The sequence below is a fragment of the Seriola lalandi genome, unplaced genomic scaffold, assembly GCF_002814215.2.
Source record: "Seriola lalandi dorsalis isolate HSWRI2012SDOR001 ecotype SW California unplaced genomic scaffold, Sedor1 jcf7180002054933, whole genome shotgun sequence".
NCBI classification, from domain to species: Eukaryota; Metazoa; Chordata; class Actinopteri; order Carangiformes; family Carangidae; genus Seriola; species Seriola lalandi.
The window spans coordinates 4120119-4147464 of NW_019525485.1; the positions used below are offsets into that span (position 1 = coordinate 4120119).

The following is a 27346-nucleotide window of genomic DNA, read 5'->3' on the forward strand; positions in this document are numbered from 1 at the left end:
GAGCGACCAGAAGGCCAGTAGTTATTTTCAACCCATTAACTGCACTGTAAGCGAATGGGCTGCATTGTTGCTGCACTGTCTCAAAGCACAGAATAATGTGCTTGTAGTCTAGTGCTTTGTGGATGCAAATCAAGCGTGCCTTGAGGACACAGACGGTCTATTATAATGCCACCGTGGGGGGAATAAAGGCAGGGCAAAGTGGCTTCTTAGTGGCTCTTTTTGAGCCCATTTTCACCCCCTGAACTGAAGAGATACAGCTAAATATCTGTCCTTGTCTGGCATGGGTAGTGCAAACAATACACACACACACACACACACACACACACACACACACACACACACACACACACACACACACACACACTCACAGGGAATGTTTACTGGGTCCATATGGTAGTCAGCCAGACTGTGGCATGGTGTGCAGCTCCTCACTAAATGACCTTTGAACCCCACGGTCAATGAAGGGTCATTATCTTTCCAGTACTAACGTCTGAAATGATGCAAAGTCTGAGGCTACAAGCAGAGAGAGAGAAACACAGCGTGACCTCAGGGGAGAAGCTTGTTCAAGTCATTTACAATCATTTGGCTGTTTGGGAAGCTCTAGTTATTTGTGCCAGTGAAGCAGCAGCTCAAGTGTTTAACTTTTCCTAGTTTCAGGATAAATGCCTAGTTTTAAAGACTTAAGATGTTACTAGCTGATGTGGGTGCTAGCAGTGAACTGGGGATAGCCACTGGTCAAACTGGCTACATGTTATCCAATCTGCTGCCGGCGGCGTCATCCAACAAAGGGGATTAAAACAGTGCTCATGAACTGCTGTGAAGAAGGCAGCTAATGATGAGCTGAACCCAGCCACACTGACATATATTACCACTTATCTTATGTGCTTTTAAATACGTGAAATGTGAAATTTCATAAGTCCACCAGCAAGATATAAACATTACCGCGACAAAACCATCGGCCATTACCAGAAGCTGATAGCCTCCTCCCGCTAAACAGGGTGGAGACTGTACATATCCCTTCTGTTAGATGCAGAGGACAGAAAATGAGGTTGAAAATACCTCCAGCCGGCCGCGACAGAGTCACAAGGCTTGGCTCTGGCAATAAAAACTAACAAATACATCATAACAATGGGCTCATGTTCAAATGTCACTCCCATGAAAGCTGCGGCTGTTTTCCCAGTCGGCCCAAACGCTGCACACCCTTTCTCCCCAAGAAAAGGATTGTTCAATGGCCGCATAGGGGGCATATAACCCCCTCCCCATTCAAACAGACTAAACACTTTTTCTAACAAGCAACAACATATTCACAGATCGCTATTTAGTGACCCTTGTCTTTAAGAAGTATGGTAAACATACAGTTTAAGTACTCCTCCGTTTCTTTTCCCGAGGACAAAATCTCCAACATGGGCTGCTGCCAGTGTGTGGCACAATATACTGACATTTATTTATGATTGACATTCTCAGTCTGTGAGGGAGCTGATTCTAGAAAGGCCGACAAGGCGTGAGATAATTAAAACATGCCGGAATAGTAAAGAAAAACCCACTTACAGTCAGATGGGATTCACAAAGAGGCTCCTCTCCTCCCCTGTGTTTTCCAATGGGAGCAAATATCCCTGTACTCGGGGGGGAAAGAAGAAAACTCCTATTATGATATGTGTAATTATATATGTTTTTAAGAGATAACTAGTCAAAAACTGCCCGTTGTCCTCATGTTTTCACACGCTGCCTCGTCTACATACAAAATCCTGTTCCCTTTCCCATTCTTCTCTCCCGGAGCTGATGAGGAGACACGCTGCGCGTCTCCGTCGTTTCCTGTCCAGCCCAGAATCCAATGCTGCCTTCAGGGATCGTGGGGAATATCTTATATCAGGGCTGAGCACGGAGAAGAGGAATGACCTGGCGATGAAGCAGATGTGACTGGGAAAGAGATGGATTGCGCTGTAACCCCAGTTCCCAATTGACACATTTTAGAGCAATTTTCTGCTGATTAATTGATGAAAACTATAATTACATACTCACTGTCATCTCTTCTTCCTGCCGCTTGAATGCAAAGTCATCATGTGCTCCCCATTTTCTAAAATAGATCAGATTTTTAAATGCTGTTGTGTCAGGGTGCATCTCAAAATCACCTTATTGAATAACTTTTATCTCAAAGACTGTAAATTCGAAAATATAGGATTCTATGGGAAAAATAGGAAATAATGTAGGAAAAATGAATGCAGCATCAATATCCGACAGTTACTAACAGTAATAATAATAATAGGGTAATAGTAATAATAATAAAACTATAAACGTTGGTTTGTTTCAGGAAACATGCTGTAAAATGAGATAAGGAGCCGCATTAAGCCACACAGGGTGGGTTCCTGCTGATGCTCAGCCAAAGTCACCACCACCAGACAAAAGGGACATGTTCCAGATTAGGAGATTACTGCGCGTTATCCATATGGACACATGGCATTACTATACTAGCCCGTCAATCCCACCCACCTACCCACCCCTCATCCATTTTCAGAGTTAAAATTACAGGCAACATTTTTGGCAAAGCATTAACCCCCCCCCCCCCTTCACAATGAATCTGTCACCATGTGTTGCCACACATAGTACACATCTTTTTAAGGCCTGTAATCCTTGCTCTAAACCCTGTATAAAACAAAGAGGAGGCACTGAAGAAAAGTGGAACACATTGCTGCAATTAATACTAAATCTTAGGCAGTCAAAAATTGTTACCAACAGGCTGATCAAAATTAAATGCTTTGTTGCCATCTAGTGGACTAAAGAACCTATTGCACCTTCCCCTCAAGCCTTCTGTGTAGATACAGCTATGAACTTTTTAAAATGATCAAAAGTGGTGAAGATTGAAGATTTACCACCCTGTGGGTGGGAGGAACCCTCTCTAATAGCTGGCATCGCTACACAGCACAATCACTGTGGGATTTCTTTTTTCAGTAAGTGCCATAACTGTGATAGTTTCTTTTTCACCTCTCTCCCGGACTGACTTTCTGTGTTCCAGTCAGATAGTGACACTTAGGCAGCCACACAAATGTCAGTTCAAACCGGTTGGATATCTGTTTGGCACATCTCATTGTGTTCAGTAAACTTTGCCACATGGTACACTGGGTCATTGCACTTTTGGTCACTCACCTCCTCATGCTGCTTGACCACATACAGCTACAGAGCAGAAAAACACACATTATGACCAACTTCTGTGCTTTCATGCAAATTTTCTTCCTCTTCTTTTTTTTTTTTAAATTCTGGATAAGGCACATTTGTTTAGTTACCACAAAGTTTTTATCTCCCTCCTTCTCTTAGTCTTTGTCTCCCTTCACAACCACACAGTGACGACGCAACACATTCAATCAAATATGCAACAGCTTCCAAAATACTAAGCACTTTATGGCAAAACTGTGTGTGTAGTATAAAAAAAAAATATCACAAACACATATTCACATTCATTCACAATGATTCAGTAATGTTGTACTGTACACATTTACTTCACAAATAGTATTACAGCTGAGCAGTAGTTTAGATTCTGCCCAAAATTACAGAAACAGGCCCAAAACAAAGAAAAAATTAACCGGGGAAGGAGCGGTCAAACAATGACCTTGTGGTCTAAATGAAGACATGACCACTGTCTTACTGTACTAACACTTATCAAAAGGTCATAAACTCCAGGAGAGATCGGAAACTCGAGAAGAGGAGGCGTTTTCTGTCACAGGATGTTTTCCTCCAAGGGAGGATGTGTGAGGCTCAGTCACTGCAGCGCCGTGGGAGTTCTTCAATCACACACAGGGAGGATATGATGTATAACAGTGAAAGGAACGCGTGCATGGAACCGGGGTTGATGATATCGGAGTAACGGTCCGGGTTCCTCTGCAGCGCACACTTTGTGTAGTTTGCCGGAGGAGCTTCAAGCTTTAGGTAATGTGGGAAAGCCTCGGGGACATTATTGCGCTGGAGGCAAGTTCACACTCACGGCGCCAAAGATCAAGATGAGTGTTTGCTGGATGTTCATCATCCTCCTGGGCTGCAAGTTCTCTCATACCGCTCTGTCTCAGAGCACATGCAACTGCAACGGTAGGTTATACGCTCTACTGCATCACCATGAATTCCAGTTTAAAGTCACTCATATGCTCATATAGCGATTAGCATTCAGGTAGTGACTGCTTCTAGAAATACTTCTAATCTGCAAGAAATTACCTCTAAAATGAAGTAATTTTAAGCAACTAACTTAATAGTGAAGAGCAATTGCTATCTAACAAACCGACTGTTTGGTTTCCTTTGTAAACACTGAGGTTAACACCTTAATCTGTGCAGGAAAAAAGTGTATTGTAAAACTGCATCAGTGGTATCTCACTGTATACGTTTACACACATAAAATATGGAAAGTTGGGGCTTAAAGAACATGAATCTATAGTTTAAAGGATACATCCTCACTTCTTGACTGTTAACCTAAGATGACCTTTATAGCCTCCTAATGCCGAGTATTTGTAGGTTGAGACACATTTTAATGGCAACCAGTATTTACCAGAGTCAACAAAGGAATATCAAATACAACTTCAGGACAACTGCTGTTAAAACAAAGTGCAGAAGGAAATTCATTTCAACATTAATATGCACAGCACCCAGCACTACATCACCCAAGCCTGACTGAGTCAGTCAGCGGCTGAGTCAAGAATGCCACTCACATGGCAAATTTCAGTTGTTTTTTGTTTTTTTTCAGGTGAAATGTGAAATGTGAGGCTGGTTAAATGTGCTAAGAGGTGTATTGAACAAATTCCGTGTGGGGGTGAAGTTGCTGTGAAGTGACTGGTTTCAAACCCTGAATTTCAGTTAAGGGAATTAAATCAAATGCAAATCAATCAATCGCTACAGGAGATGCAACTGTAAAAAAAAAAAACCAACAACAAAAAAAACATTTCCTTTGCAAAGGTGTTAGTTACAGGCGAAGACACATGCATCCTGACTTGGTTTACTGCAAAAAGAAACACAATGCTGTGCTACTGTCTTTGCTTAAAGTATTGTTTTTTTAAACTTATATGTCAGATTCTCATCTCAGTTCTGAAGTCATATTGGGCAGTATTTTGCAAGCCAGAGATCTTATATTTCACTGTGTGTAATCAGAAATCAGAATAAATTTGCAACCTGACTAATGATGACATTTTTCTCCCCAGAGCAAATGAAAACTCCCTGTGTACCTGTGCATGTGCCGTGCCCAAATGTGACCGCTGACACGGTGAATTTCAACCTTTTCAAGGACCAGGAAGTGATTTCCTACGCTGGATGCAACAAATTCAACAATACACTGAACTGTTTGGAAACAATCAAAAGGGAGGGCGTGAAACTGCAAATCAACCAGCAGCATGAATCGGTCAGCTTCCTCCTCACTGGAGTGACTGACAGTAGCTATGGAACATACAGGTGTGACAGCACAATCACGTTACCTCCACCCTTTCGAAAAGTGCCAAGCACTTTGAGGATCCAGGTAATTGCACAAGGTAAATATTTCTAGGAGGTGCCAAGCTTTTAATGGAAAGACCAAATACACATCTATAGTAAGTACGCTAAATGCAATGTGCTTCTTTCCAGGACACCTTTGCAATAGCAACCAAAACAGCAGCAGCCTATATGAGAATCCGAGCCCTGGATTTGTCTGGATTTGGATTCTGGTGATTATACTTGTCAGCATCTACAGCATCATTGTCACCATCGTCGCCTTTGCCAACTGGGTGAGATATTCCTCAAACACATAGTCGTGTTTAAGAAGCTGAAGCTTTGTGCAATTACAAATGAGAAATTGAATCTTTTTACAGCTGGGGAATAGAGTTGATATGTGGTGATAAAATAGAGGCATGTATAATGATTTTTGTCTGTGACATTTGGCCCACAAATATGGGAGGAGGATTTAAGAATATATCTGGATGTTTTAACATTTTTAACTTATTCAAACTTGTTTCAATTCAAAATTGTTGCATCTATCACATGCATTTTTGAATTTTTCTTGGCCTGCAAATAAAAAGAAAATGCCGGCGTCAACCTTTAATAAACCACATAACCTGCACGTCAACTCAATGACAACTGTGAACGTCAGTCCTGCACAGACATGCTGTAATAATGCCGCTCCATCGCCCTCATGTGTCTCTTCCCAGGTCAAGCTGAGGAAGATGGACTCGCAGAGCGATTACATGAACACCAAACCCAGGGTGCCGAGGGAGCGCAGGAAGAAGAAAGGGGTTCAGAACCCTATACCACGACACTTCTGATTTCTCATGCATCGGCTGACCATTTGCACAGCTAACCCCCACCCCCCACTAATTTAGATGTGAACAGACGGGACGTCCTTGTAGGAGCTCACTCTGGACATAAGATTATTGTGAGTGAGGCTTTGTGAGTTCATGTAGTTGTTGTCTTGTGTGTACACAGCAAAAGTAGCAGAGTCTTTTACATTTGTGGTTGTATTAAACAATAAAAAAAAAAAAAGAAAAAGAAAAGAAAAAAACATCTCTGACAGTTCTGGTTTTGCTTGCTTCCTGTTTCACTCCATCACGGTCGCTGCCTGTTACACACACACATTTTCTAGATGGAACCCCTATCTCTGTGGTTGAAACAGAAGGTGGTGTATGAAAGAGGGGATTTCAACCACAAAGGGTAAATCTTTGTAGTATCATGTGGGTAACGGTTATTTTAAAATGAAAAAACAAAAACAAAACAAAAAAACACAAGCTGTCAGAAACCATGGTGTCAAAAAAAAAGAAAGAAAAAAAAAAATCAAAATACCACTGACATCACATCACGCTTCTTTTTCCAGTTTGCAGGCGAATATTTCTGTGAAATCGTCAGAGGTTGATGAGAAGCAGATATACGACAAGGAGAGGCGAACGCTTCAAACAATAACAATCTGCACCGTTTCCTGTCTCCCTCCATCTACTGTTTTTCCCTCGTCGTTCTGTCTGCAGATGTAGCTGCTTCAAAGGGACTCCACCTTTACCTTGCTCACCTTGCAGTTTCTGTGCAGCTACTGCAAAGCACACGCGGCTTTTATTGGTTTCATTTGGCTGCATGGTTTTACTCATCTACTACTGCAAGCGTCAGCAAGATTAACATATTGCTTCTCTTAGCTCCTCAAGCCATTTTGGGACAGATGATTAAAAACAAACGTCTTTCATGATAAAAAAGAATTTTTCCTTCCCCCACAGTCACTTCTCTAGTGAGGACTGACTCTTTTACAAACTGGGGAAATGAGTGCACACTCGAAGAAAAATGCAGGTTTTCTTCTAAAATTGCTAAAAAAAAAAAGTCACTCTCATACAGGTGTGATTGGAGCAAAAAACAAAAACAAAAAAAATTAAATGTTAGTTGTTTGCCTTCATCAGGAAGTGGCTTTTTAAATCTTAAAACTCTTGATTCAATTGATTCATTCAAGCAGTTTTTGCTGTACAAGTTTAAAAAAAAAAAAGAAGTACAACTTGACCTTATAAATAATGTTCAGAGGATCACTGCAATCACAAAAAAAAAACCTTCATGTGGATTTCAACTGGTTTTAAGCTCAATTTTCCAGGGACCACACTGATTTCATACACTGAATTCAATTTATTTCCCTCTTAATAATTGTTTCCAAAGCAATAAAAATGCATGTTCATGATTATTGTGTCGATTTAACTCGAAACATCTGTCTTCAAGGTTGCAGTTGATCCGTTTCAGGGTGTCTGTGGCGTTCTGGAAAGATCCGCCCCCTGAGGAACTCCGTCCTCTTTTCCTCGGAGACAGCCTGCAGCTCCCTCTCCGTTACCTGGACAACAGGATCGGGAACGATGTGAGTCTCACTGTCATGCACTCAACGTTCACACAGCCTCCATTTGTCGATGGAGAATCATTTGATGTTGGAGAAGTTTTAGTTAACGTCAGCGAGCTTCTCTCACGGAGCAACACAATATTTTCCAGCTGATATTTTGGACACTAAAATGCTACCACTCATATCTGAAAGGAACATGTGGCTGAAGGCAGGTTTGTGGTTATACTAGGCAGGTTTGTGGTTATATAAACTGTAATTCCTACTTCCTTCCTGATATGAGGATTCAACAACTTTAGAATATGAAAAAAAGCCATTTGCATGTAGGAATATTGTTATTACACGGTGTCAGCAACTACTGGACCCTTACAAAAGAAGAGCCAAAGTCAAACTGTGATCACTGAGTGTGAGGTCTCACCAGGACAGGGTTATATCCCGAGATCTTCAGATGGCGAATCTTGACCGCCAAGAGGCCGCAGGGATTGGATGTACCAAAGCAGAAACCAGAGAGTGGTGTGCAAATTACTGCAATGCTAGGAGATAAAGAGAAGGGTTTGTCAGCTTTCAAAAGGTCAAAATTTGAATGGAGGTACAGGCATGACAGGACGAAAGTGGTTTGGTTAGAAAAACATCATAGGAGGACAAAAAACTGAAACCTGACAGACAGACAGAAGATGGTGTCTTCATTTTCACCGAGATAATCCTGTGTTTGGAGCCTTTTGTATTTCTGACTCATTCGACACATACTTCACTACAGATCTCTACTCAGAAGGGTTATTATAGCTTTATATAGTTTTATAGTTTTAGATTTTTTATGCATAATGATAGAAGACCAGAACAGGCTTTGTGCAATACAAACAACAAACTACACACTGCTTACATTTATCTCTGATCATTCGTCAGTACATCGTATATCATCGGAACCATTTGGTTGAATTTGCAGGAGTAAAATGCATCAGTGGGCTAAATTGAAGTATATATAATTTTTTAAAACAATGGATGACAGATTTAAAAACAAAACAACTAACAAAAAAGATTAAAAAATAATCTGTGTGGAGCAGAGAGAAGAGTAAATGTGTTTATGTTTCAATTGTGACCTGCCAAACGACTGTGGGTGGAAATTTGCTTTAAGTTAAACTTCAGTACAATACATCAGCTGGTAACATTTATGTGTAATGTTTATACAAATAAAATAAATGAAAAGACTCTGCATATGAAATTAAAAGACAACTTGAGAGACTTCCTGTGTAGCGTGGAACATAATATGTAAAAAATAAAACGACACCAAGAAGACGAGCTCTGCGCGTTAAAACTACACATGTGCACAAACTTTAAAGTTCTTCTTTTAACACAGAATTTCTAACCAACTCTGAAGTTGTTTGAAACCATGCTGCTCACTCAAAGCAAGTGACTGAAAGCTGCACTTGATTCCCCTCAGTCAACCTCTAAATGAAGTAAAACTGGGATTTAAACTCTACAGCAGCTGTAATCACTGCGGTGATAGATATAAGTTACAAAGTTGTCCTGCTGTTAGAGCAGCACTTTATGTTCTAATGAGCTCTTTATGTGACTGTCTAGACCTGCTGTCTGCGGTCTGTTGCATGTCCAGTTTTTGGAATCAGATATTTGTAATTTCTGATCACAGTATGTGTCAGAGTACGACATTGCCAGAACAAAACCCCCGCAACATCCGCTCCACCTGCTGTCACGGCAATCGGACGTCACCAAACATGACATGAGCACATTATATTAGGAGGGAAAAAAAAAAAAAACTACAAGTAAAATACCACTGCAGATTTTGCTCAAAGATTGTGTCTGGTGATATTATCAACTGCAGGCTGATGCTGGTATCTTACCTTTGACTGCTCTCTGCTGGAGACAGGTCTCCTCCTTCACTGCTCGCCGCCTCAGTCACAGAGGTTTGGTTTGGCAGAGCTTTGGTTATCACTCCATCTGAGAGTCAAAAACACAAAGCTGCTCGCTCGCATCACGGTTTTTCAACCAGATTAAATTGTTTTCTGACACCGTTTTGTAAAGCAAATAGATGCAAAGTTTGAGTAACAGAGCAAAAATGCAGACACATTCAACTCTTTTCAGTATAATCATCAAAATAATTAGCTTGACTATGTTCGGTTGGAGCTTTTTTGTACTTGAAAACCCAAGCTGAAACTGTGCTCACTGTATCTCATATATCCTCTTTACCTATAAGGTAGACGTTCTCCACCATCACCATTTCCTGCAGCGCTGTGTCCGCCTGGTCCCTCACCACGCTCTGCAGGCTCTGCGAGAGCCACTGGTTGGCTGATGGACTGCGGGGTGTGGGGTCTCCCAGGAAAGATGCGGGGACAGTCAGGGGACGAGGGAGAGGAGGACGGTCAAGACGGAGGCACAAGTCCACCGTCTGAAACCTTCTCTCCTGTTTCCGGAGAAATCTTGGCGCTGAGGAGAAACAGAAGACGTTGAGATGGATGAAATCGAAAAATTCGAAAAAGAGCGAAGGAAATAAAGACAACTGTGCGTGTGTATGTGTGTGTGTGTTCAATGTCTTACGTGTATTGTTAAACTGCTCCATTGTGCTGCTCTGCAGGAGTTGCTCCAGCGATGAGGAGGGGAAGTGGCCCAGCAGACACAGATAGAAAACAGCCTTTAAAAGGTTGAATCCAGAGATCTTGGGCAGATAGGAGTCCAGAACCTGGCTGACACTATCCAGGAACCTGCAGCAGCAAGATGAAACCCAACACAGACATCAAACCTTGCAAGCAATAGTCACGTAACTTAAAGACAGCAATAAGCAACATAACCCGAAATACAGACACACGAGTGACCTACTGTTGTCTGTGGTGCTGCAGATCGTAGTTAAGAGAGGAGTACACCTTCAGGACACAGAGGAGGTCTCTAAGCGTCAGGGCATCTGGCCTGGAGATCACCTTCTTGGCATATCCCTCCATTAAGGCTGCAGGACAGAAGACGAGGCTCTCAAACACAGACAGGAAGAGGAGCACCTGATAAGAAAGAAGGGAAGTTCAAGAGTGAAGGTAAAAAAGAACTTACCAGCAAATATATGAGACAGGCAAATATCATATACTATAACCAGCTTTCTTGAAAAAACTAAATTGTACTCTTATTATGCGATTACAGACAATGAAAGAACTTATCTTCAGTCTTTTATAAAATATATCGCAGAGGACGAACCTCATATTCAACATTTCATAAAAAAGGGGTTTGAAGATATTTGTCTGTTGCAGCACCTGTTTGTTGGTCCATATGTCGAGCATGGACGTGACATAGTCTGAAATGCCAGTGAGCAGATCTAAGTTTCTGTAGCGCAGCTCCCGACACGATTGCAGCACTAAAAACAATCTGTTGAAGGGGATTTCATCAAGGTTTTCTACCAGAGAGGACAGATGTGGAAAGAGGGATAGCACGTTGGTAAGACTTAAAAATAGAAGTCCAGAGTCTTTTCATTTAACCTTTTTTTAAATTTTACCTGTGATCTTCTTACTGCAGATGTCCAGCAGTGGTTTGGAGTAGAAGCCCATTGTGGCCATCGTGGAGATCATGTACTGAGAGTTAGGAAGGCTGAACTCGTCTGTCATTGATAAAGCCTTTCTCTGGAGGATTACATGTGCAAGACAAGTGTCACAATGCAACAGATTCGGCTACAGGTAAAAATACAGATCAATTTTTGAGATACTTGGGGGGACAAACAGTCTGAGTATATATAGTAATATAGTATATATATAGTAATGGTATCAGCAAGCTTATATCAAGCAAAATAAACCACGGCTAAGGAATCAGCACTTGTTCTTTCACCAAGTGTGTTTAGTAAAGTAAATATAAATCAGTCTAAAACTATAAAAACATAAAATAATTAGACAGACTGTGAGCAATGGTGAGAGTAGCCGGAATGTTGAGCAGTCAAAGACATGTCTGCACAAGAGCTGGCAATCATAAAGCTGGATAATGTTAGAATCACACTGACAGGAATATGAATACCAAATATGGTCGAAACCGAGACTCATAAACTGACCTCCAGTTTCCTTTTCAGGTTCAGCGGGGCATCCTTCCCCAGCATTCGCATCATGGTCTGGAGAGAAATAACTTTCTTGATCCCTGGAAGGCTGGCCTCAACTACCAGCCTAGGACACGAAACCACAATAGAGAATGTAAATTAATCTGAGAAAGAAGTGGTAAGTTTTGAATTAGGAGAAAGGCTTCACTATGCTCATCTTTCTTCATGAGCCATATGAATTATTTGACAAGCTGTACCTCATGCCCTCCTTAAGTGCATTGACGTTGGGGCTGTTCTCCATATGTTCCAGACAGGAGGCCAAGATGGACAAGCTCTTCTCATCAAAGCGATTCAGTTTCTCCTGTTAGTGGACAATAAAACACATTTGGATAAACAAAGATCCTAAAATATTACTAATAACAAAACATCTTTGCTTGCTGATTGACGATCTTTGACTGCCTACCTGGCAAGTTCGGAGCAAAGTCTGGATCACACGGCTATTTTGAGGCACGCCCAGATTGACCATGCTCAGGAGAGAGTGAGCCACATCCTTACTGTGCATGTAGCCCACACTCTTCATGGCCATTTGCAGTAGCCTGTCAAATGCAGGATGCTCAAACATCAGCTGCAGCTCATAGCGCCGCTGCTCATCTGTCATCTTCTTAGTGGTGGACCACATGTGTGCCAGGCAGCTGCTGATCTGTTGAACTGTGGGTGCGTATTGACAGGTTAAGTCTAACACATCAGATGGGGAGCCACAGCGATACAGTTTGTCAATGAAAGGTTGCGTCCTCTCTATCAGTCCTGAGGTAGTCCCAGCAGGTAGTGATGAATCTGCCAGTGGAGAAGACTCCTTCTCTTCCAAATCCTCACTGTGAATACGATCCTGTGAATAAAACCTCACTGAACTGACAAGACTCCTAGCCCGGCATGGCTGGCTTCGCTTTGTGCCACAAACGTGTGCTATCTGAGTGGGGAAATTTGTCTCTTGGATTGATGTTGTCACCAGGAAACTGCGCGGTGTCCATGGAGACCTGCAGAAGCGCACGGCCCTCCTCATGACCTCCTCCGTCACCCAGACAGACATTGTTATGGAATACTTTAAAGGCCGCTAAAAGGGTGGAAAAGGAAGCATTACACTCGAGTGTCCTAGTTTATTTCAGCAGTGTGAAGCAAGTAGCGAGTATCTAGCGTCATAGCAACAAGGTATTTAGAAAATTGTGCATCTGGAGTCAAACAATAGCAACTATTACTCAGTTAGCATTAATAACTATCTGACTTTCCACTTAACATTTTCGGCTGCACAGACTGCAAACAGTTACACAATTTAATAATTTATTACAAAGTACTGTTACGAAGCTGTAAACAAGGTCAACAGACTGCCTCCTTCATCTGGCTAGTTGCATTAGCTAAGGTTAGCTAAGTGAAGCTACCTACCTTATTATTCTAGTGTACAAATTAATGTCCCGGAGTAACACATGGCGCTTGCTGCACCAAGTAACATTTGTCCAGAAAGTGATTGAGTGATGAGAAATGGAGCTACATCACAGTAAAAAGTAAAAAGAGATTCCTGTCCAGTTAGATAGTATTCTCATAACACGCTTGTTCCTGCTATGTGCGCTGCCATATTCGTTCCCCCTGTCAACGTAGCACACCATGCATTGTCAAACTAAAAATAGAAGAAATATAATAAATAATTGTTATTGTGAATATAAAACATCTGAAGTATACTATTTTACTCATTGTTAATAAAGCCAACATTTGACCATTTTTCTGACACGTCTCGATATTTTTTGTTGTGTTTCCGACTCGGACTCAAATAAGTGCAACATCCCTGGTCTCTTAGCAACCAACGCTACCCCGGTAGAATGGCAAAATTTGTGCTTGCTGGTAAAGTTTCATTTAAGGTTGAACTTTTAATATTTAACTGTGTATAAAGAATGTCACATTTCTTATTTATAGAATTTCAACCTCTACAGGTAAAACAGACTGCCCTCTTTATGCCAAAGCGGAACTTTTAGCAGACGCTCTGAAACGATCTCTGCCAAACTTCAGGGCCCATAAGATCTCCATCCTCCCAGATGACTGGAAGGTGATATTTATTTATTTTTATTTATTATTTTTTTTTTTTAGATCTATTTGATTTTTAAACCATTAGTATATATTTACTGCATCGATGTGATCTCTGTTTGAACAGGAATGGCTGGAAGCCACCTGCAAAAGAAACGGCTGGAAACACAAGAAGTCACCTTTGGTTTGGAGGGAGCTGGTGGACCAAGGAGGTAAAGGGATGCTCTTAGGGGGCTTCAGTGACTTCCTTGAGCATTGTCAGGTAGGCATAGATTAGATTTTCACAATTAATATCACTTCCAAGCTCAAACTTCCACACCAGCCAAAGTTTCTCTTAATCACTGGCTGCGTAGGACTACTACAATATCACATCAGACATGCCTACAGACATAATGCTGAGTGTTGCAGCAGAGAATCTGGAGACCAAAATGAACCTTATTTTGGAGGAGCAGCACCGTGCCAGTCTCTTCAAACCTCTTCACATATGGATCAGCAGGTGGGTTAGTCGGTTAGTTGAAAAACTCAAAATCAAAGAAGAAGAAATTAGAAATTTGTGGATATGTTTTTCATCTGAGAGATCACGTGTAACCTTTCCAGTGCTCTCAGCCCAACCTGCCACCTCCTCATCCCCAATCTGCTCTCTGCTGAAGTGTTCCCTCATGTTGATGCAATCAGCCTCCACCTATTGGACCTGGAGGGAGGTGAGGAGCAATTGCAAGGGCTTAAGATAGAGATGGAGAACCTGGGACTCCCTCTACTCCATCAGGTACAGGCTTTTTAGAAAATGTTCATTTTTTAATCATATCAGAAGGAAAATAAATTCACCTAACTATTTATTCACAGGTGAGCATTCACACAGATCTGGATCAAGCCTTTCAAGAAGCAGGTGTCATCCTCCTGCTGGATGAGTGGTGGCCTGATGACAGTGATGCAGAGAATGAGAGTGAGCAGGAGAGGAAGAACAGGAAAGTAAAGGAAGTCTCAGACCACTACAGAGAGTACGGAAAACTGATTGACACAAGGGCCAACAAGGAGGTGAAGGTGATTGTGTCTGGTGACTCATTTGTCAACCTGAGATGTTCGCTTCTTGTAGACAATGCCCGGTCAATTGACAGTGACCAATTTGTCACCATGGCAACTCAACTGGAGAATGAAGCCAAGGCCATTATGGCAAAGAAGCTGAGAGTTAAGGCGTCAGGTAGCTCCTGTAGATTATACTTCCATTGCATTTTAGCACCAGCACCTTTCATGCAAGACTAATGTTTTCCCTCTCTTCCTTTACTCTAGATATTACAGATCTCATCGTGTGGGGAAACATCAGTGGTAGTTTCTACATTGACCTGCAGAGGGCGAAGGTTTTCAACTATGATGGGGCAATCAAAGGCCCAGCTTTCTTTTCCCAGTCACTCCTAAAGATTTTCCATGACAGGTTTGTTACAATAACAATTAAAAAAAATAAAAAAATTATAGGTATTAATATGCAATAGTGCTTGAGATGAATATAATATATATTAATATAATATATACTTTACTGCATTCACTGTATTGGTTAACTCCAGCGAACTTGCACTTTGGCAGGCTAAACAAACATAATATGACACGGTCTTGCACATGTCTACCATGAAATTACTGCCTACCAAACCATACCCCACTATGAATTCAGTCTGTGCCAGTGTTGATTGCACAATATGATCTAACCCAGAAACCTGCCTGCTCTGAAAACACCCTGTGCTGGGATATAGCAAAAAGCCAACGATCTCCTTCTTCCTTCCAGGAAATGGCTGGAGACAGACTTACAAGACTTGGTACGTTGTCAGCGTGCAGCCGTGGCTTCAAAGACCTGCCAAGCAGCTGCCATGTCAGCTGCCAATGGGATCCTCACCATCCTCAAGGCTTGGAATGGCACTTGCAGTCCAGATAAGATCTTCTCTCTGGGTGTACTATGCCCAGGTAGAAACACAGCCAAGCACAATGTGTGACAAAATGACCTCAGACATTTTACAGGGCTGGGATGAAGTTCAACTTCAAATCTATTTTTTTTTTAGCCTGTAAAATTGTCTGATCTAGCCAGTGTTGAAATGGGATTGTTTTTGGCTACTTGCAGGCTACTACAATCTCCCAGATGGCATCGTCCTCTCAGTTCCAGTTACCTTCACAGAGGGTAAATGGTCTGTGCTGTTTGATGTAACTGTTGGAGATGAGCTGAAGGAGAAACTTCAGCTTTCTGCAAGTGAACTCAGGCGGGTATGTCAAGTTACAAAAATACTGAGGGACGTTGTTTCATAGCTACAAAGTGTTATTAGCAGTTAAACATATGGTATTTAGAAAAATGCGACTAACAGAGTTGTTTTTCTTTTTCAGGAAAAAGAACTTGAATCAGAAAATGACATGATCGTTATGAAGAAGGAAGGAAGTTAATTACACAGACAAAAACACGTTAGAAGTAGAAATAATCCAGATAAAGTTTGTTTCAGTTTGTTCTTTTATTCTCTTAGTTTCACATGTGGAGTTGCAGTTTTATTTTACCAGTTTAATGACAATAAATCTTTTCCGCTTTGTGAAACTCGTCCATAGCTGTTATATTTTTAGATGTAAAAGATCAAACTGAGTACTTTATGGAAAAAGGAGAAATTAGAAAATATATTCCTTTTTTAAAATTGTACAGTTCAGTAAGTGCCTTTTTTTATATAGTTCGAGAAGCCGTATTTTAAGCATAAAACACACTACAACCATACACAAACTAGTCTGTTAATATCCTCTAATTCTGATGTTACCACCTGCCACCCATTTACAGTCGGGTAGTCTTTTACAAATGAGGACACATCAAAACTTGTCTTCCCCTTGTTGATAATTAAATATCAAACAAACTGAACTAAATGGGCTCTTTTAACCTGAAACATTCAAATTGACTTTTTTTTCCTCACAAATTGTGCAGTACTTTGTCAGTTGACAAGGAGAACTTGAACAGAGTGCTGTTTTTACATGCAGAATATACACGTTCCTTTTTTAGCATTTCTACACTATACACAAGGAGGCATTGACTGAAAAAAGGAAAAGGTTAGTACAAATACAATGCACTACGACAAGTCGGGGGAAATGGACACATAGCCTGTTATATTCAATTTGTACAACCCACCCCTGAGATTTGGATGCTGAGTGGTTTAGGAAAGCAAGAACGGGCCTCTTCATTCAGTCGATTATAGTGCTAGATTTCTTTTTGTCATGTCAACAATTTTCCCCAGCTGCGGCCAGATACATGGGGAATATCTGAAGTATTATATCTCTTCAAAAACAGAAAAAAAAAAAAAAAAAAAAATCTGCTCCGGTAAAAGTAACACTCTTTTGAAAATTGACCTCAAACATTGATTATGGTAAATACATGCGTGATTCATGGCATGCATGGACTTGTCGTGGCACAAAAGAGATTATTTGGTAAAAATACATATCCCAGTGATGACTATACATGTACAAATAGTCAGGTATAGACGGGTCTATCTAACAAGAAGCCTGTAGTTGTAGATCGAGAGTAAATTCAATTACATATGGACCGATTACAATATGGATGTAAGAAATTAAATTGTATTCTCACATATAAATAAAAATGAGGCATCAATCACAAAGAGGAAAATCAGGAACAATTCTTTTTATCTTGCCACATCAAAGTCACTTATGTGTACGGGTAACGGATCCACTACTTGTCAACATCCAACAATGTCAAAGATTAAGTTTCCATTTCCAGGCAACAAGTGAAAGACCACTAATGACTGCTTCTGTCAGAACTGTAGAGACCTGGGAAGTATGGGTAAAGTGAAGGATAATACTATTGTTTTACTAAGACCAACTTTGGGAAACCTGGACGTCCATGGTGCCATCATTAAAAACGCTTATTATACAATCATTATGGGCAACTGAAGGGATAGAATTTACTTTCAAACTCCCTCTCAGCTCAACAATAAAGTTTCATCAACTGACAATTAAATAAAATAATTTATAGTATATATTAATAGTTATATAATCCAACATTCCAACATTTCATTACACCATCTGGATAAACTTCTTCTTCTGAACGAAAACAAGGTGGAAGGGTTCAGCTCTTACCCAAGGTGGAAAATAAAAAGGCATCATTATTGCGACATCAGACTGAACTTGAACAGGGTTTTCATTATGTGGTGAGAAATTTGCTTGCTAAATTATCAAGCAAATTTCATGCCAGATAAACCATCAAACCTCAGAGCCCAGATGGAAAATACAAAGCAGCCCCCGACAATAATGATGTCTCTATAACTTCTAACACAAGCTCTGCCCCGAACCTGCTCTCACTTAACATGATACCATCAGCGCAGCAGGCAGTGTAACACCACAACAAACTCTACTGTAAATGCATTATTGGTGATTTCTGCTCTTGCCTTTGTATTTAATTGTACAGATCAAACCTATGATGTCATGAATGCCACCTGATAGTAGCTATTGATCCCGATTATGTCATGGTCCTGGACTAGACGCAACTCAGGTACCAAAGCCGAACACACCCCTGTAATATGACAACATGAAAACAGAATGGACCGAGTAAACTCAACCGTCCGTCACACTATCAACAACCAACAGCATTCAACTCTTTGATAAATGTTTTATAGCAGTATGTATGGATATAATGTAGTTCTAACATACAAATAAAAACAAAACAGTTGTTGGTGGGGGCAGGGGGAGGCAACAGGGAAGCTATGACTGTGGTTGATGTTGAGGAGATGGAGGTATGTCTGGAGCTCCTCCCGCCACCTGTCCGTCAGAGCTGAGGTCTAGCCCCTCATCCAACTGCTCCAGTTCACTTTGGTCCAGAAGCTCAAAGTCTTCTTCCTCAGTCGGAACTAGTGTGTCGTCAGGCATCTCCTCGCCAGCGCCGCTTTCTGTTGTAATCGCCTCATCCAGTTCCTCATCAGGCCCCAGCGCCCCTATTGTAGTAACCGTAGTGTCAGCAGTGGTGTCGGTGGGTTGGGTGGAGGTCTCCAGAGCGCCCGGTGGGGTTTCAGTGGGAAGGAACTCAGCCAGAGAGGGGTCCTCGCTGGCCTCACTGGAGCGCAGCAGAGCTGACAGAGTGTTCTGCACCACAGTGGAGATGGCCGTGCTCACTATCTCCTCGCTCAAGGCCTCCAGGGACTGCTGTGCACCCTGGGTTACTGCAGCTTCCTTTCCCTCTCCTCCCTGCCTCCTCGCTTCCTCCCCTGCAGCTGGCACAGGCAACATGCCCTCCTCACTCCCTGGTGGTGGTCGTCCATGTCCGTTGAAGTGTGTGTTCACAAAGTGGAGCGGGGACGCTAGGTGCTGGATAAGGAGGCTGGCGGGGCTGAGTGGTTCATCCTCTGATTGAGCAGCAGCCTGGGCTCCTTCAACCTGGCTGGGACCTCGCAGAGGAAAGTGGAGCAGGTTGTGCTCGATGGACGGGAACTCCTCGACTGAGGGAAACTCGGGGAGATCCCGAAGGTAAGACTCCTCTGGGTCGCTGTGTAAACTCTGCTGGTCCAGGTCTAGATCCAGGTAGAGACGAGACACCAAAAAATGAATGTCGACCAATTCAAGCACCTACACTTAATTATAATAAGTTTCAGTTTTAAAAACAAACAGAAACTCCATTACCTCCAAAGATAAAAATAGGAACAAACCTTTGGACTTCCTCTTAAGCAAAAAACTGTATAAACTGAAGTATGTGGTTGATGTGAGTGATTATTTACCTTCAGAGACATCAGTGAGTTGCGGAGTGGTGGCTCTGGACACCGAGAACCCTCCACTCTCTAAGATGGATGCCTCCTCATCCGACAACTCCGAGTCTGTGATGGCCATCGCCAGAGCTGTAGTCTTCACATCCACCTGAGCAAGAGAACCGCAGCGTTATAACTACATCACTGCTAACACACAAATGCATCAAACAGACTTTGGCATCAAGAGTTCAGTATTACATTAGTTGCTGTTTATATTCTTATGTTGGCAACGTGCTCTGCAGGTGTTAATACATTCCACAGACATAGTGACTGAATACCAGACATCAAAACTGACAGTACCTGAATAAACTATGTACATACTAGCTTCATTTTTGGAATGTGGTTGTACTTGAAAGAGATTTATTTCACAACACTTCAGAAGTCCCTTTAATGAAAAAAAAAATATATATACACTCACATTCTCAAAGTCTACTCTATATGGCTCTATGTGAGTTGAGTTTACGGGTGTGTGTTCATACCGTTGGGGCAAAACAAGACAGCTCCTCCTCGCTCTCACTCTCGGTTTCGGCTCTTGGCTCGTCACCCTCCTCCAGCTCTTTCTTCACCTCTGTTCAAAACAAACACTCATGACTAAAAGAAATGATTCAAAAAAAAAAAAAAAAAAGGGGATTGGCACTCAGTTTTGTACCACACCTTAAAGTGAGCTACAGGATAGTGAGTGAACCACATTGTATGTGAGATATGGGATCTAAAAACAAATGCAACCAGAGGAACTTATAATTACACTTCCTTGATAGTCGACACGGTCCAATTTACAGTTATAACAGGTAGTGTTACAGTGGCTATTATTCTTTCAATGTTTGCAATGATTCGTGTCTGAGGTTCAGTTTGAGGAGAAAGAAAGGTGATCTGCATCGATTCAAAACTTAAGGTCCTTGTTGAACAGTTCCAAGTACAAGCATGTGTGCACACATTACATATGCCCAAATCTGTAGCCTCGAGGTGTCACAGCAGCACTCACTCCTCTTGTCGTGCTTGCGGTGCTCGGTATCTCCCTTCATGCTGTAGTCCAGTTTCATCAGGATTGGCTCCAAGCCTGTGTACATCCTCTGGATCAGTTCGTGGTAGACCACCAGCGGCCACAGCAGCACACTCAGGACTGAACAGGGAAACAGAAGAAGAAGAAAAAACAAAAACACTCAAAATTTTATAAACTCTCTACTCTTTGCAAGTAACAAAACCAGATGCTGCAAATTGACACAGGGTGTATGTTATGCAAAAAGACAGCTTTTGTCATGACAACCCAGTTATGTGAATGAGGTATGAAGAGATACAACACTAAAAGATATTAAAATACATGTATTACCTATTAAAGTAGCATTCAAATTCAGGGCTTAGCACAACTCTTTTTTGGCACAGACACTCACCTATGATATAGGAGATCATGATTCCTGGTACGTAATGGCCAACCACAGCAAGTACAAAGCAGCCACTGCACATCATCACACAAAACTGAGAAACAGAGCAAATAAGACAAATTAGCTACCACACCTTCAGGCTGCAAGGGACAAGAGGAGGAAGTGAAAAAGTGGCATCTCTGCAGGTGTGTGGAAAGAGAAGAAGTTAGTTCTTGCAACTGTAGCAACAGCAGTTTGTGTCACACCTTGAAGATTCCCAAACTTAAGAGGATTTTTAGCCTGTAAGCATTTTTTTAGTCAGCCATATTGTTAGCAATGTTTACTTTTACTTACAGTGTTTGGCTTTGTATGCTATCAATGAACTGCACAAGATTGGCTGTGTGTACTTTAAACAAGAGACTTGTTTGCTCCCAGGCTTTTAGAATAAACTCAGGACAGTGAGGAATAACGTATCTGTACTTTCAACAGTCAAAGTGCTGTACCTTGCCATGGTTCTGTCGTTTGTACTGCAGCATCTCCTGCAGGTACAGGCAGCAGGTCAGGTAGCTCTCAGCCAGGTGGTGGCTGAGCTCAGGAATACTGAGCAGACGCTGCTCCACACTCATCGAATCACTGTATGCAAACGAGAATACACACACAAACAAACAGGAAGAGAGTGACAAAATCAACACTTGTACAGAACAAAAACCTGTACTTAAGAGTGCTTCATGTTGTAGTTCAGTGACTCAGAGAGGTATGGTAGGATTCCATGTCCATGTTATGACAGTGAAGGGAGGGAGGCGCACATAGATGAAAACAAACACAGCAGACAAAACTTGACCTGTAGCCTAAAATTAGCTACAATTATATGGTGTCACACTAGATAAATGTCAAACACGAAGGCAGCCTTCACAGTGTTGGAATTGAACAATTTAAGAGTAATGTCACAGAAAAAACTGTATTGTAAGTGCTGTGTTTGTCATGCACACATACTACACACCTTTGTACAGGGTCAGCCTCTGCATGTTGAACTGTTGTGGAGTAAAAACACACACAATTAGCCGGAGACCATGAGCAGAACATGTACTTTGGTAGACAAATAAAAGGCACTTTTTTAAGATTACCATAGGACCTCTAGGGGTGAATATGCTCTTAACAAATGTTCTAAGGTTTCTGCTTGTTGGCCTTGGCACTTAAAAAATATGGTGTAATTTGCCACAGTGAACATTTGCTTAGATAATAAGCGGTAAAACTTGAGGACCAGATTCAAATTACATAAAGGGGCTTACTAGTAATGATGGGCAACTTGGGCTTCCATCTCTCCAGCAGCATCAGTCCCAGCAGGGACAAACTCAGCAGGAACAGAGGCCGCAGGGAGGTGTAGGACAGGAGCCTGTGGAGACATGTAAACACTCAATTGGCTTATGTTCAACACACTGACATACTAATATAATAAACATAATCATAATGCTGGTAAGCTCATTTCCCACATTAGATTTAATAAACATATCTACATAGCACCTCTATTAGATTGTCTTGTATAATATGAGGCAGGAGAAAGTATTAAACTGTCACTGACAGCTGGTTAACAAGGCCTGGGCCACTCAGCATGACATGAGTGTTTGTTGGGATTAAGCTAAACAAAAGCTAACAGTGTAACTACTAAAAATAACTCCGGTTTCCTATTTTGTCGGCGCATTTGTGCGTTTCCTGATATTGTTCAATACATGACGACAAAGTAGCCGTGTTTAAAATTAAGTTTAAACTGACTTGCAAGCTACGTTAGCATTAGGCTAAAGACATGGGATTAGCTAACTTGTCTTGACATTCACTCGTAATATCCCCGCTGACGTTAGCCACCTAGCTAATGATGCACTTGAATACAGCCTCATCGAGCTGTCAGAGAGGTGACAAGCGTGATTGAACACAGTCTCGACGGTTACCAGAATAATGTGTTGAGTGTCAGGGCGACAGAGATGCTGTACAACGGCCTCTCCCAGACCAGCAGCCTCTGTACCCAGAGCAGCAGGGGCTCATACTGCAATAGCCAACCCTGAAGACGCTCCCGCAGGCGGACAAGCTCAGGGTTTCCGTCCCCGCAGGCCTGCTCCGATGTCCCGGCAGGAAACAGAGCCTCTAGGCCGACCGAAGAGGAGGTAACCGAGGGGCGTCTTCTGGCCTCCTCTCCGCTCGCCATGTTTTCCCCCACTTTGTTATGTTGTTTTGGAGATCACGGGGTGTACGGAAAGATCAGCGTCAAGTCTTACAGACCTAAAAAAATAAAGCTTCCGTTTGTGAGCTTCAAAATAAAAAACATCGACTACGTAGCACAGTACACAAGGGGAAAATTATGAATTGAAAAATGTATTTGTTGAGTGAAAAATTGGATCATAATTACAGAACGACCACTGTAAATTTAAACAAAATCAATCATTATCAGATATGTGGCAAGAAGTTCACAGAGAACCAATCAAGGCACATCTGTTAAAAGATCTAGGTTAATGTAGTGATTTACATATATTCTCGATCAAAGGCATGTTTCAAAACATCTTCCTGTTTAAAGTTTAGAGACGCAAACAAAAGTTATACTTCTTTCTTTTTACAGCTAACTTCATATTTAATATAACGCAAGGATATTTTACTTTGAAGACACTATCAATTTCCGGTGTTATTCTTGATCATTTCTCGCAACTTGATGTACCAATTACACAGATGGGCGGACGGATCACAAGGCCCGTCACGGATGAGAAAAAAATATAGTCACGTGTTTCCTTGTTTACTGTATAGAGAGGATGGGGTTAAAGCCCAAGCATACCACCGTGTGGTAAGAGACACTGCTGTAAGAAGGTTGCATAATAACACACTTTAGTCCTGCATGTTTGCTCTGTTAAAGTCCTCCCCAAAACACATAGCTACCTGTGCTACTGCTATTTCTACTACTGCAGATATTACTACTGATAGTGTATTTGTGTACATTTTGATAGGACTATTGTCTATGTATGTTTCATTTTTATGTAAAATTCTTTCTCATATATATATATATATGTATATGTATATCTCCTATTATTAGTTTTTTTGTACTCATATTGGAACATTTCCATCAGTTTCAGCCATATTTCACATATTGTATTTCTCAAGGGGGATGTACTTTGAAAAAAAACATACACCAGCAATTTCGGATACAAATGTGATGATGAAAATGAAAATGGTACAATGATACAGCACAGAAATTTACCGTATTGAGTAAACATATATTGATCAATTTGATCAAATGCAGCCAGTATGGTGCTGGAGATCTACAGAGATTCATCACAATATCAAGGTCAGCTGACTGTCCGTTATTGTTACTTGAATTTAACACAGATCATGGAAGGAATCTGAATGTAAACAACAGCACAGGTGGGGAATTTTTCTTCCTCTTGTGATCTCTCACTTCGATCACGTGGCGATTTCTGAAAGAGATAAACAAAAGCTACTATCACTCCACTCAGCAACTGTCACGAGAATCCTCAGAAAATGAAGGCGATCCTTGCTTGCAAAGCATCAGTCACACAGCGTTGGGAAAGAGGCTCCAGAGCCTACCTGCCTGGGTACATGGCCGGGGCTCATGTCTACACGGGTGGTAAAGGAGTGAAGTGTCCCCTGGTGCTAGGACAAAAGGGCGTCGATACCTGCAGGGGTTAAGACCATGGCCTGCAGCAGGTCAGACAGAGAGATGATGCCCCTCACCACATCAGCCCTGTCCACCAGGACCAGCCGATGGACCTGGGATGAAGAAGAAACGCATTTATCGCATCTTGTGATCAAATAAGAAATCCGTTGAACTCCCAATGACACCGAATCATTTTAAAGAAAATCCCTACCTCTGCTTTGACGATACGGTCTATGATAGTCTCCAGGGTTTCATCAGGATAGCACTTGATGACTCCCTCCACAAAACACGTGCGCCTGCGAACGGCTTCCAGCATAGTCATGTCCAGATTGCCGTAGCTCTTCTGGGCTGCTAGGTTCTGCAAGGGGGTGAGCACAGACACCGACGTTTCTGAGCAGGTGTCAGCAAATAGTGCTGCACAGTGTACTTAATCATTTCAAATAGAGTCATAATTAAAAACAAAAACAGGACAGGGCATAATAAACCTGTGTGGTACTTACAATCACATCAAATCTGGAGTAGAGTGCCACCACCTTGCCTGAGAAAACATATTTTTGGATGCTGTAATAGCCACCAATAGTAATAAATACAGCTCTATAATGTATCATTTTTAAAAAATGCTTAAACAGTATACCTTGTTGGTCCACCACCGGCAGCGCAGACACCCGCCTGTCCACAAATATAGAGAGGGCATCATAAAGTGATGCTGTTTGCTGAACAGTGGCGATGTTCCTGAAAGTTCCGATCCCAAGCTGCTGGATCTGCCCATGAATGAACGCGGGCTTAGGAACCCTTCTCCCCTGAAAACATCAAATCGGCATCTTAGGATAAACTTGCATAAAAATCATGTTAAATAAAAGAAGGAAAAAAAACAACACCAAATATCTGAATTAAAAGCTTTCTCACAAATATATGAAGGAACTTGAGGATTCGTTTGTGGGTCAGGATATGCAGGACATTTCCAGATGCTGGGTCGATGATGGGCAGCCTGTGGATCTTATGTTTGAGTAAGGAATAGATGGCATCGAAGAGGCTGAGAGGAAAGAGTAGGACAGACAACAGGAATTTATTGCCCGGCAGGGGTGAGAGTCAAAACAGTGTATGATGTGCACTCACCTAGCCTCTGGAGAAATACTAATGAGGAAGTGATTGGAATACTGTAAATAGACATCTGAAGAAGACAAAGGAGAAGAAGAGATAAAGCACTGATAGAAACTCACTGAGATGTGTGCACACAGAGATAATATCATTGATCTGTGTTGGTTATTTACTTTGAAATGAATCACCTCTCCATGTCTCAATCTTGTGGCTCTCCAGCTCATACATCTGAACCTTTAGAGAGGAACCACAATGTCGAGTTATGAGTCAGTAACTCTCGATTAATGACAGGTCAAATTCCAATACTGCAAAGACCTTCAGTCAAGTGTGAGATTCACACTGTGTTTGTGTGTGTGCCGACATTTAGGAGCTCATGTCTCAAATACTCCAACTGTACTTATTACATAACCTTCTTTTATGACCGTCTGTGGCTTATAATATGGAGATGTGGTGTCAAATGATATCTGTGCTATCTTAAAGTAGTTGGAAACTAACTGCACAAAAATGAAACTTAACTGAGTGTACATGGCTTTAAAGTGCAGTGCATTCATGCTCACCATAGGAGACTTGTAATAGCAATGGAGGATGTTGATGAAATCCGTAATAGTCAGCATACCTTTGACAGAAAAAGGATTTATGTTACCATTATTATCATTCATGGTGACCAATACTTCACGAAGGCTATGCCGTTAATCTTTCGCCCTTACCCACAAATCTCTGTAGCTTGCTGTCCCACAGAGGCGCAGCCCTCAAGCCGTTTGCCACCAGTGCAAAAAAGGCCTTTTTCACCTTTGGAGGTAGATAAATTCACAGTTAAAAAAGAGTGAGGTTTTTTTTCCGAGCAATCGAGCTGCCATGTGTTTCAGTGCGGGATATATGAGCTCGTCTTGCTGCCGTTTCACAGCTGCAGCCTTACTTGTAGTGTGGTATCAAATATGACCAGTTTAGAGCTGGTTGGAATGGCTTCATAGCAGCAGTGGCTCTTCATGAAGTTCATGTAGACGGTGACATCAGCCTCTAGGAGGAATCATATAGATCAACAGCTCACTGTCTGAATAGAGAGCAGATACAGACATGGGTTTGTTCATGCATACACACACACACACACCACAACTACAAGTACGTGGTAACAAAGAGTAAACAGTCTAGATCCCTATAATTACATGTGTGCACAAAAGCCTACAAATCCACATACACACATTTACACAGATCCAAAGACACATGCATAGCAGTTACCTTGTTTCTGTATTCCCTTCTTCTTTTCTGGGAATGACACCTGCAACAGAGCAATCAAAACTCCACATGACATTGTCAAAATAGCTTGAGGCTAGTCATTTCCTCGGTTCCAATAATAGCTTTAACTCCGCCGACACTTTTCTCTTTGTTATATTCATTCCAAAGTAAAAAGGTTCACCTGTGAAGGGGGCTCCATAATTCTGTTGTGTGTCCATGAAAAAGTTGTTTTCAGAGCAGCAAACTCAAAAGACTGCTGGTGGCTCCGCTCAGTTCTTTACCCTTTCCTACAAAGCAGTTGGGTCTATATTAGGAGCTCTCAAGTGGTATGTTTGGCCAGGGGTGCAGGGGAGGGGTAAAGGAGCTGTCACTGGCTCAGGGGGT

The 27346-nt window shown here is 41.7% G+C and overlaps 6 protein-coding genes across 10 annotated transcripts in view; 2 read left to right on the forward strand and 4 right to left on the reverse strand.

Moving 5' to 3' along the window:
* raph1b (Ras association (RalGDS/AF-6) and pleckstrin homology domains 1b) overlaps positions 1 to 1832 on the reverse strand; it is a 38899-nt gene extending 37067 nt beyond the window's left edge. Inside the window, exon 1 of the mRNA XM_087170171.1 lies at positions 1549 to 1832. The gene's annotated coding sequence lies outside the window, so the exon portion shown is untranslated. The remainder of the gene's footprint in view (positions 1 to 1548) is intronic.
* A 1939-nt stretch (positions 1833 to 3771) lies between these two features.
* On the forward strand, positions 3772 to 13570 carry LOC111644466 (uncharacterized). 2 transcript variants are annotated; one of them, XM_087170180.1, is made up of 9 exons: positions 3772 to 4074; positions 5172 to 5495; positions 5587 to 5726; positions 6147 to 6370; positions 7678 to 7810; positions 9996 to 11215; positions 11294 to 11451; positions 11835 to 11976; positions 12109 to 13570. In XM_087170180.1, the coding sequence occupies exons 1-4, from the start codon at positions 3990 to 3992 to the stop codon at positions 6258 to 6260; spliced, it is 663 nt and encodes a 220-aa protein (XP_087026306.1). In that variant the 5' UTR covers positions 3772 to 3989; the 3' UTR covers positions 6261 to 6370; positions 7678 to 7810; positions 9996 to 11215; positions 11294 to 11451; positions 11835 to 11976; positions 12109 to 13570. The 2 variants fall into 2 exon arrangements, with proteins under 2 accessions (XP_087026306.1, XP_023249137.1); XM_023393369.2 differs by having other exon boundaries at positions 6147 to 7810.
* fastkd2 (FAST kinase domains 2) lies at positions 7568 to 12885 on the reverse strand. The gene is made up of 11 exons (XM_023393368.2): positions 12262 to 12885; positions 12056 to 12159; positions 11817 to 11925; positions 11274 to 11397; positions 11035 to 11174; positions 10616 to 10788; positions 10337 to 10500; positions 9989 to 10225; positions 9643 to 9739; positions 8205 to 8319; positions 7568 to 7786 (listed from the first exon to the last, which is right to left on the reverse strand). The coding sequence occupies exons 1-11, from the start codon at positions 12883 to 12885 to the stop codon at positions 7673 to 7675; spliced, it is 2001 nt and encodes a 666-aa protein (XP_023249136.1). The 3' UTR covers positions 7568 to 7672.
* mdh1b (malate dehydrogenase 1B, NAD (soluble)) lies at positions 13555 to 16431 on the forward strand. Its single transcript, XM_023393293.2, has 10 exons — positions 13555 to 13688; positions 13778 to 13890; positions 13996 to 14130; positions 14222 to 14364; positions 14466 to 14634; positions 14712 to 15066; positions 15156 to 15297; positions 15643 to 15818; positions 15973 to 16112; positions 16230 to 16431. The coding sequence occupies exons 1-10, from the start codon at positions 13667 to 13669 to the stop codon at positions 16284 to 16286; spliced, it is 1452 nt and encodes a 483-aa protein (XP_023249061.1). The 5' UTR covers positions 13555 to 13666; the 3' UTR covers positions 16287 to 16431.
* On the reverse strand, positions 16333 to 23231 carry retreg2 (reticulophagy regulator family member 2). Its single transcript, XM_023393291.2, has 9 exons — positions 22923 to 23231; positions 22269 to 22372; positions 21980 to 22010; positions 21483 to 21612; positions 21010 to 21094; positions 20604 to 20741; positions 20101 to 20189; positions 19595 to 19730; positions 16333 to 19390 (listed from the first exon to the last, which is right to left on the reverse strand). The coding sequence occupies exons 1-9, from the start codon at positions 23174 to 23176 to the stop codon at positions 18588 to 18590; spliced, it is 1770 nt and encodes a 589-aa protein (XP_023249059.1). The 5' UTR covers positions 23177 to 23231; the 3' UTR covers positions 16333 to 18587.
* An 852-nt stretch (positions 23232 to 24083) lies between these two features.
* Positions 24084 to 27268, reverse strand: prkag3a (protein kinase, AMP-activated, gamma 3a non-catalytic subunit). Of its 4 annotated transcripts, none has more exons than XM_023393295.2 (13): positions 27144 to 27268; positions 26966 to 27005; positions 26646 to 26746; positions 26437 to 26518; positions 26287 to 26345; positions 25903 to 25963; positions 25748 to 25802; positions 25538 to 25664; positions 25266 to 25431; positions 25132 to 25169; positions 24843 to 24989; positions 24566 to 24744; positions 24084 to 24431 (listed from the first exon to the last, which is right to left on the reverse strand). In XM_023393295.2, the coding sequence occupies exons 1-12, from the start codon at positions 27159 to 27161 to the stop codon at positions 24628 to 24630; spliced, it is 1011 nt and encodes a 336-aa protein (XP_023249063.1). In that variant the 5' UTR covers positions 27162 to 27268; the 3' UTR covers positions 24084 to 24431; positions 24566 to 24627. The 4 variants fall into 4 exon arrangements, with proteins under 4 accessions (XP_023249063.1, XP_023249064.1, XP_023249062.1 ...); XM_023393296.2 differs by having other exon boundaries at positions 24562 to 24744; positions 25918 to 25963; positions 27144 to 27267; XM_023393294.2 differs by having other exon boundaries at positions 24562 to 24744; positions 27144 to 27267.
* Positions 27269 to 27346: the final 78 nt, after the last annotated feature.

Excerpts from the sequence above, each read along its gene's own strand:
- LOC111644466 (XM_023393369.2), top strand. The coding sequence starts at position 3,990 with ATGAGTGTTTGCTGGATGTTCATCATCCTCCTGGGCTGCAAGTTCTCT. Across the intron at positions 4,075-5,171 it reads GAGCACATGCAACTGCAACG|AGCAAATGAAAACTCCCTGT; the intron begins GTAGGTTATACG and ends TTTTCTCCCCAG. Across the intron at positions 5,496-5,586 it reads GATCCAGGTAATTGCACAAG|GACACCTTTGCAATAGCAAC; the intron begins GTAAATATTTCT and ends GCTTCTTTCCAG.
- fastkd2 (XM_023393368.2), bottom strand. The coding sequence starts at position 12,885 with ATGTCTGTCTGGGTGACGGAGGAGGTCATGAGGAGGGCCGTGCGCTTC. Across the intron at positions 11,926-12,055 it reads GCACTTAAGGAGGGCATGAG|GCTGGTAGTTGAGGCCAGCC; the intron begins GTACAGCTTGTC and ends TTCGTGTCCTAG. Across the intron at positions 10,226-10,336 it reads GGAGCAGTTTAACAATACAC|CGCCAAGATTTCTCCGGAAA; the intron begins GTAAGACATTGA and ends GTTTCTCCTCAG.
- mdh1b (XM_023393293.2), top strand. The coding sequence starts at position 13,667 with ATGGCAAAATTTGTGCTTGCTG. Across the intron at positions 13,689-13,777 it reads GGCAAAATTTGTGCTTGCTG|GTAAAACAGACTGCCCTCTT; the intron begins GTAAAGTTTCAT and ends CAACCTCTACAG. Across the intron at positions 15,298-15,642 it reads CTAAAGATTTTCCATGACAG|GAAATGGCTGGAGACAGACT; the intron begins GTTTGTTACAAT and ends TCTTCCTTCCAG.
- retreg2 (XM_023393291.2), bottom strand. The coding sequence starts at position 23,176 with ATGGCGAGCGGAGAGGAGGCCAGAAGACGCCCCTCGGTTACCTCCTCT. Across the intron at positions 22,373-22,922 it reads ACACTCAACACATTATTCTG|GCTCCTGTCCTACACCTCCC; the intron begins GTAACCGTCGAG and ends ATGTCTCCACAG. Across the intron at positions 20,190-20,603 it reads CCGCAAGCACGACAAGAGGA|AGGTGAAGAAAGAGCTGGAG; the intron begins GTGAGTGCTGCT and ends TGTTTTGAACAG.
- prkag3a (XM_023393295.2), bottom strand. Across the intron at positions 25,964-26,286 it reads GCTATTACAAGTCTCCTATG|GTTCAGATGTATGAGCTGGA; the intron begins GTGAGCATGAAT and ends TCCTCTCTAAAG. Across the intron at positions 24,745-24,842 it reads ACCGTATCGTCAAAGCAGAG|GTCCATCGGCTGGTCCTGGT; the intron begins GTAGGGATTTTC and ends TCTTCATCCCAG.